Source organism: Ursus maritimus, unplaced genomic scaffold (genome assembly GCF_017311325.1).
Source record: "Ursus maritimus isolate PB19 unplaced genomic scaffold, ASM1731132v1 scaffold_20, whole genome shotgun sequence".
Taxonomy (NCBI): domain Eukaryota; kingdom Metazoa; phylum Chordata; class Mammalia; order Carnivora; family Ursidae; genus Ursus; species Ursus maritimus.
The window spans coordinates 21176244-21184935 of NW_024424453.1; the positions used below are offsets into that span (position 1 = coordinate 21176244).

General features: G+C 36.7%; 1 protein-coding gene across 1 annotated transcript in view; it reads left to right on the forward strand.

Moving 5' to 3' along the window:
- Positions 1–4195, forward strand: part of GK5 (glycerol kinase 5) — a 77942-nt gene extending 73747 nt beyond the window's left edge. Inside the window, exon 16 of the mRNA XM_040636718.1 lies at positions 733–4195. Coding sequence (XP_040492652.1) covers positions 733–881 — 149 coding nt within the window. The 3' untranslated portion in view covers positions 882–4195. The remainder of the gene's footprint in view (positions 1–732) is intronic.
- The last annotated feature ends 4497 nt before the right edge of the window (positions 4196–8692 follow it).

An 8692-nucleotide genomic window follows, 5' to 3' on the forward strand; every position in this document is an offset into this window, starting at 1 on the left:
ACAGTGTATGCCAGTGCGATATTATCATGAAGTGGGATTTAAATAACTTGTATGAAATAAAGTAGTTTGAAAAAGAGACTGCTTATTATATTCAGTCCCAGCTTTGAAATTATGCGTATCCCAGGGAGTTGCCTCTAACCTCAAGATATATGACAAAAATCCTGATTTATTTTTGTTTTTTTTAATTACGTAAAAGGAAAATATACAATTTCTTACTTGTTTTCTTTTCTTCATAGCAAGTCACAAAATTAAATGATGATAGGGTGAGGTTGATCTAGAAATGGTTCGGTGCCCTGCCACACAGAAATAAAGCTGACAGAAACCAAAGGATTTTAAAATCCTGGTGTATTTATTCCCAGGGATAGTCAATCTAACGAAATTCAAAAGCACCAAAATATTTTCAATTGTGCTTTAAAACAATAGTTGTTGGGGCGCCTGGGTGGCTCAGTCGTTAAGCATCTGCCTTCGGCTCAGGGCGTGATCCTGGGGTCCTGGGATCGAGCCCTGCATCGGGCTCCCTGCTCCGCTGGGAGCCTGCTTCTTCCTCTCCCACTCCCCCTGCTTGTGTTCCCTCTCTCGATGGCTTCTCTCTCTCTGTCAAATAAATAAATAAAATCTCTCTAAAAAAAAAAAAAGTTGTTTACCTGTGCACCAGCTTGCATAGGTTGGTGGATAGACTTTATGGACTCCTTATTTGCCTTAAAATTTGAGAGTAATTTTTTCTATCTGTAGGGTTTTGGACTGATAAGGAGGAACTAAAGAAACTGAGGCAAAGTGAAGTGGTTTTCAAGCCACAGAAGAAATGGCAAGAATATGAAATGAGTATGGAAAACTGGGTCAAAGCAGTGAAACGCTCCATGAATTGGTATAACAAGATGTAGCGCTAACTGGAACGACTGCAACCATATACGGCTGGCTGATACGACATGCAGATGAGACACAGCTCAGGGATAAAACCCAATACGACGATGACTGAGAGCATTTCAGATGAGCTTTGCAACCTGAGAGAAAAAACATTGCTTTTTTGAATACAAAACAAAATCCCTCATTTTTAAATCTAAACCTTGGTAAGATTGTAAGGCAACAGTACCTCAAAACTTTATATCTTCTGTTTTGTAGCAAATTCCAAAGGACGTTAGCCATTTCTAGCCATATTTTGACAGCTGTGGGTCCTCCCCGTTTTTATACTGGGTCAGCGATACATACAAACATAATGGTTTACTATCTGAGTTAGTAGTTCTGGGTCAAGCACCATTCATGTTTTGTTCCAAAATTAAGTGACAAGTGTTCCTTTAATTATTTAAGATTAAGTAGGCTATATGAAGTTCACATAGCTATAAAGAAAGAATAACTGAGGAAATGTGGAGTTTTGCAACATTAATATTTTATATTTAAAACCATAATTGTTCAATACTCTATCCAAATATGAGCTCGATACGCCCCTCTCGGATGGGCTTATTGTTAGTCAATTCTTTCTTTTATTGGGCTTAAAGACACTCACTGCCTTAATTTTTCCTTGGTTAACCAAAATCTGAGCATTCTTTTTGTATTGAAAAAATAACTTTAGTGAATGAAACTACAAAGGATAATGATTCATAAAGAACAAGAAAATATTTTCTTTCTCAAATGGGATTTCTTTCGAAAACTTCTGGCTAAAGTGTAACATCCCATTTTTTACAAAATGCAGGTAGTGGATAGAAATCTTGCTTTTCTCTTCCCGTTCTTCATCTTTGTTGTTGAGATGCTTGCATAAATGTCTTTTGCTTTAAATTAAGTGCCTAACTGACAGAACTTAATTTGAAGAAAGTGCCCTAATTCTTCATTGGTGACGTGGGAATTGCCTTCATTGGGGTACTTTACTTCCGCAGGTATCTTTTACTTCAGTTCAATCTACTCATCTCTGTGAGACAGGAGCAGTAGGTAGCTGCCAGAGGTAATGGGGGCGTGTTCATGCAAACGATTGCCTTGCAGTTACGGGGCGGAGCTCCGCAGAGAGGGACAGGGACAGTTCCACATTCTCAAACTTTTGTGATAGAAACAAATGTAAAGGAATCAGAGTTGTGAGTAGCTCTGGGCTGGTGTAAAACTGTCCTATGGCACCAGACTACCCTCCAACTTGTTCTCATGTAATTTGCCCCTCCCTCCACTTGGGCTAGGTTCCATTTCGATTTCCAGATGAATTTATTTCCCTCTTGGTCAGGCTTTGTGACATAAAGATCTACTGTTATAGAGCTAGTTGTTAAATACTAATGTACTTTAAAAAGTGACTGTTAGAGGGATTTTTGTTGTTGCCATCATATATGTCCATTTCAGGGACAGATAGCTAGAACTAGGGGTCACACTGCATTTCTGCAAATTCCATTTCAGTGAAGTTTGTCTTCTTGAAGTATTAACATTTTTGATAGAATCATAATAGCCAATATATAGTATCATTAACTCCATTAATTAAGATTTGGAATTTTTTTTGTGAAGTGGAGGTATTTTGTTTACGGTAACAAGTCAGATTACATTATGTAGATAATATTCTTCTTTTTAATTCTTTTCATTTTTCTTACGTCCCTTTTACAAAGCTTAGTGACCAATTGTAGGCCCTTTTATCAAAATCAGATCACGTGCAAGCTGCTCTGTTGTTTTACTGTTTCTTATAGATTCTGCTTCTCAGAGGGTATGATTTCATAGGAAAGAATTGTCTCTTTGTGTTAGGATATACTGAATTGTAATATTATTAATACTTAAAATTTGTTGGCTCATTTCTTTTTCACATTCTTCTTTCTCATCATCAAACACAAAATAAAGGATAAATACCTTTTAGATAATGTGAAAAAGTAACTGTGAACATGTTTCATCGGAATTGAGCATCTCCTCAAAAATCAGTGGCTAGTTTTTTCTTCTGTTAGTCTAGAATTAATCTTTTATTTTTACTACTTCTGGCTTTTTTAGTGACACAGTTTAGTAAATCTTTTGCCAGATTTGACCTAAATCAGAAACGTGACCACATTTGCTTTTGTGGTTGTAGAAACAGTTGATATTCAAAATCAGTTGAGCAAAAAAATTGTGCTACGATTTCTCAGCATGTTCTATTTTCCCATTATGGATCAACCAGATATTTTTAGGAGGTCTGTAGCTATCTTATCAAGGAGGAGAATGTTTCTGTACAATCCTTCTTGAAGTGGTACTAATTTCTTTCATACCTAGACTTACCGATTTTAAATTTTTTTATATCCTACCATAATACGGTTTCTCAGTCTCAGCATTATTGACATTTGGGACAGGTAGTTCTTTGTTTTGGGACGTTATGCTATGCAAGATAGGGTATTTGGCAGCTCAACCTGCTAGCTACCAGCAGCATCCCCTAGTTGTTGTGGTCAAAAATGTCTCGTAACACTGCCAAATGGCCCCCAGGAGGCAGTATCACCTCCAGTTGAGAACCACTAATTTGGACTATTAGAAGAAAGTTAAAGGCTCAGCAAATGTAGTGTGTCTATCATGCTCCTTTTCTCTCTGCCTCATTTTACCTTAGGAAATCGTTGTTAGCAAAAAGAGGTGGTTGTATCTTAAAACAAATAGGGTTTCTACTTTCCCAGTTAATGAGGGAAAAAAAAAATCTGATTTTACCCACTCACCCCCATCCTCATGCCTGCCTCCTCTGTGGTCTTAATGAGTGGTTTATGACTTCAGCATAGGATTAATGTAGTCTGCAGGGCATCTTGATTTGATCTGCCTTTTTGGCTTCCTTTGCATCTATGAACAAAGGAGATGATCACTCTCTTTTATCTGCCTCTGTGCAAGACTCCCATCAAACTGGAAGTTCCCCAAAAGCAGAAACCATGGCTACTTCCACAGAACTTAACTCTGTGCCTTCCTATTGGTGAGGTGAATTTTTACTTTATAAGTGCAACTTTTGTTTGCATATATATATTTTATCCTTGATTTACATACATTTGTTGATAGGAAGCAGCTTATATTTGTTGCAAGTAAAATATGTTTTGTTGGATTAAGAAGGACAACAGTTGACCCTTGAACAACATGGGTATGAACTGTGCAGGTCCACTTATATGCAGATTTTTCCCATAAATATATGTACTGTAAATGTAATTTCCTTACGATTTTTTTTTTAAGATTTTATTTATTTGACAGAGAGAGAGAGGGAACACAAACAGGGGGAATGGGAGAGAGAGAAGCAGGCTTCCCGCTGAGCAGGGAGCCCGATGCAGGGCTTGATCCCAGGACCCTGGGATCATGACCTGAGCCGAAGGCAGATGCTTAACGACTGAGCCACCCAGGCGCCCCACCTTACGATTTTCTTAATAACATTTCCTTTTCTCTAGCTAACTTTACTATAAGAATACAGTGTGTAATGCATATAACATACAAACCGTGTTAATCAACTGTTCATATTATCAGTAAGGATTCTAGTCAACAATAGGCTATTAGTAGTTAAGTTTTGGGGGAGTCAAAAATTATATACAGATCTTTGCGCAGAGGGTCAGCACTCCTAACCCCTGTGGTGTTCAAGGGTCAGCTTATGAGAGCTAGAATCTTCCTTGCTTATTTTTAAATTCTTCATATATTTATGTATTTGCATATGTATTTGTGTAAAGATACACATCTATAAACACACATGGTTATATCAACTTTCTAAGGTATGGTTAAAGCCTTCCCGTTCACAGGTTTTGTGTATTTGACTATAGACGGCTTGAATCTTAAGTTACTTCAGAAACATCCCCTTCTGCAGAGGACTTATACTGGGGACCAGTCTTTAATTAAAAATAATCTAACCCAGGACTTTGGCAAGAATTTTATAATTCTCTGAAGAGAGGACCCTGGAGTTCTTCAACTTGAAGTGATTCTTGAGTTGTCCAGACATAGCCTGGAAGTCTTGAATCTACCCCAAAGGACTCTGAATCCCTTTGGGAAATCTAGATCATGTTCCTCAGTTAGAATTAAAATATACTCTGGACCTACCTGGTTCCAGAATCACCTTCTTGCATACCCAATGCTGGGTCATCTGGTTCAAACCAGTCAAAGTGGTAACCCCAAGGAAGTCAAGTAGGTGATCCTTGCTTGTTTTTAAGTTTTGGAGCCTCATAGCCATAAATATTTTGGTACCAGCACTGGTTCTAAGTCACTGACTATAGTGTCACCATATTCCCATGGGACCCTTGCCCTTAGGGTAATGTAGGAATGATCTTGGGAGTGGGAACGTTAGAGACCGGAACCTGAAGAATCAGATATTTCTGAAATTCTCCGTATGCTATTTCTACTGCCTTTCCCTCCTTTATTATAAATGTGGTTTATTAAGATGGCTATGTCTGTATAGATATCTATACTATTCAGAAAATAAATGATGTAAGGTTACAGTTAAATGAGCCATATCTTTACAAGAAACTTCCAAACTGTTCCAGAGTAGCTGTACCATTTTACATTCCAACCAGCAATGTATGAGTGATCCAGTTTCTCCATGTCCTTACCAGCATTTGATGTCACAATTTTTTATTTAGCTACTGTGATAGGTGTGAAGTTTTCTCACTGTGGTTTTAATTTGCATTTCCCTAATTAATAATGATGTTTAACATCTTTCCATGTGCTTTTTTGTCATCTGTTCATCCTCTTCAGTGAAATGTCTGTTCATGTCTTTTGTCCATTACTAATTGGGGTGTTTGCTAAATGAGCCATATCTTAACATGAATATCTTTTTTAAAAACTTTTTAAAATCAATATGGTGACTTAAAAAATCATCAAGTAGCATTTCTAGGCAAAGTATATACAGCACTTGAATGTGATTTTATAATGTACTGAGCAGAAGAGTTCTCACATTCCTTCTGTGCTAATACCGTATAACAGCAAAAAAGTTTCGAAGATACTTTTACCTAGAATGTTAAGTAGGGTGTACAAATACATATTTTGTCCATAGCTATCATAATGTTTGTAACCCCTCTTATTTAAAATAAGTTGACTTGTTTTTCAGAATGATTTTGTGGAAAATTGATTTGAAATTTTCCTATTTGTGCAAGATAATATATTTTCTAGTTCATATGCATCAGCAAATTTATAATCTTATTCCTCTGATGTTCTTTACAAATTTCATAGTTTTATGAAATAGTCTTTGAGAACCTCATAAATCAATGTTGAGATCTACAAATACAATCTGGGATGCATAGCAATAGAAATGTGTATGTGAATTTTTCCCTTATCTTTTTTCTACTTTACTTTTGGATTTGTTTCTTAATTTTACCTGGAAATTCTTATTTAACACTATTTCCCGTTTTGGTTTCTGCATATAAGAAGGTCACAGACAAATTGGGGCACCTGACTGGTTCAGTTGGTAGAGCATGCAACTCTTGATCTCGGGGTTGTGAGTTTGAGCCCCACATTGGATATAAAGATTACTTAAAAATAAAATCTTAAGAAAGGAAAAGAAAGTCATAGAGAAATAAGCATATATTAACTACAAGATAAATTTGAGCTTGATATGGTTAGAGAAGAAAGGTGTTCTGTAACCTTGACTCTAGATCTTGTTAGGCTTATCATTCATATTGTACATTATTGCACAAGGGAAATTACTAGAGAAGAGGATTAATTCTTTGTGGTGGGAAAAATGATATAATTTGTTGTGAAAGTATATTGTATTTTTAAATACTTAGAAAGATTTTAAATAACAAGGAAAAATAATTTCAAATACTAACATGATAGAACTAACCTAGCAGTTGTTAAAAATCCCTTCTGAAAATTATCTAAAATTATTTGGGAAACTACAATAAAACAGTAAATGATTTTTTCTATACATATTATGTATTAAGGCCATTTTTATTTAGTGTTTCTCTGTTCATTGCTTCGGGTTTGCACACATGCACAGCAACATCTGGATGGTGAAGGATTCAGTCAGTCTGGATTCCATTCCCTGACCATAGTGAGGCCCATGGTATCATTCCAAAGTAGGAAATTTGAAGGATGATAAACATTCACTTATTAGAAGGAAGAGAGGGGTTTTCTTTTAATTTAATTTTAGGTCAAAGTAATATTAGTCTAAGGAGGATAAGGAAGGGGGGCATTATGGAGATATGTGGAGCTGGCTTTTCTAAAATTTATTTTATAGCGATATTTCTAAAGAATCTTGCAGTTGTAAAAAATTGTAGGAAAAAGGGATGGTAGGGAGTAATAATGGATTTTTTGCTACTTAGAAAAAGAAACAACCCATCAAAAGGTGGAGATTGTGGGGAGGATACATTAGATTTGCTAATTCCCCTTCCCCCTCACCCACCACCTGGGCAAGAACCTTAGCTGCTGGATCCCAGGGAATTCTCATATCCTCTAACCCAGTCCATGAGGCTATGATCCTGTCTCTCCTAGAAAGTCCAGTCTCTGTCAGCATCTCAGCTTCATCAACAAACACTGTCAAAAACTGAGAAGAGTTTGAAATTTTGCTCTACTTGGAAACTAATAAGTTAGGCTCCCACAGTTCCATGGATATTGGCAGAAGATAGGAGACTCCTGGGTCAGAGATTAAGGACTTCATTACTCATAGGCATAGCAAACATCACACTCTTCATATTTGCATTGGTTTCCTATGCTTCTCAGCTCCTACATGGAGCGATCCAGATTGATGCTGTGAACGCATGAATCTGTGGTACAGCTGAGGAATCTCAAGCTTAGGAAACTTGAGTCTTTTGTAATGGGCTGCAAGTGTATGTGTCAGATGCTTGCTCTACATATGCTTGCCCTGGAGGGAAGTCTTACATTGAACAGTAAACAAAACTGCCCTCTGGAGAAAGACACATATTTTGCGACAAAGGCCTCAGTGCATCTGCTTGCAAGATAAGCAAAAATGAGAGAGCCACGTAAAATGGACTCTCAACAATAAATTCATTATCTTGATTATGGCAGTGGTTTCATAGGTGTATACATGTGCCCAAACTCACAAAATTATTTACTTTTTGCACAGTTTATTGAGGGTCAGTTTCACTTCAACACCACGGGAGGAAGAAAAGTCTGAAATAGCTTGTAGGGACCAGTAGCCTTAGTGCCACCAAAGTCCTTTTCAGAAAAGCAGAATTTCAGGCCTCATTCCAGATCTTCTAAATCAGATTCTGTATTTTAATAAGATCCCCCAGTGTTTAGTTTTTTAGCTTTTTATTTTGAAATAATTTTAGACTTAACAAAAGTTTGTGAAAATGGCACAGAGCTCCCCTCATCACTCAGCTTCCCCTAATTAACATCTTACATAACATAATATAATCACCCAAACCAGGGAATTGACATTGATGTAAGAGGATTAACTAATCTACAGATCTTAGTTGAATCTTGTCAATTTTCTAACTACTGTCCTTTTTCTGGCTCAGGATTTAATGAAGGATCCCACATTGCATTTATTTTCATGTCTCCTTAGTCTCCTCCAATCTGACAGTTCCTCAGTCTCTTTTTTTCTTGACATTTTTAAAGAGTACTGGCAGTTTATAGAATGTCCCTCAATTTGGGATAGTCTGATATTTTCTTGTGATTAGGTTAAGGTTCTGAATTTTTGTTACAACTTTGCAGAAGCGATGTGGCCTTCCTAGTGCATTCTATCAGGAAGACATATCAATATGTCTTCTTATTGATGATGTTAACCTTGATACTTGATTAAGGTGGTATCTGCCAAGTTTTCCATCATGAGGTTACTATTTGCCCCTTTGTAACTAATAAGCATCTTGTG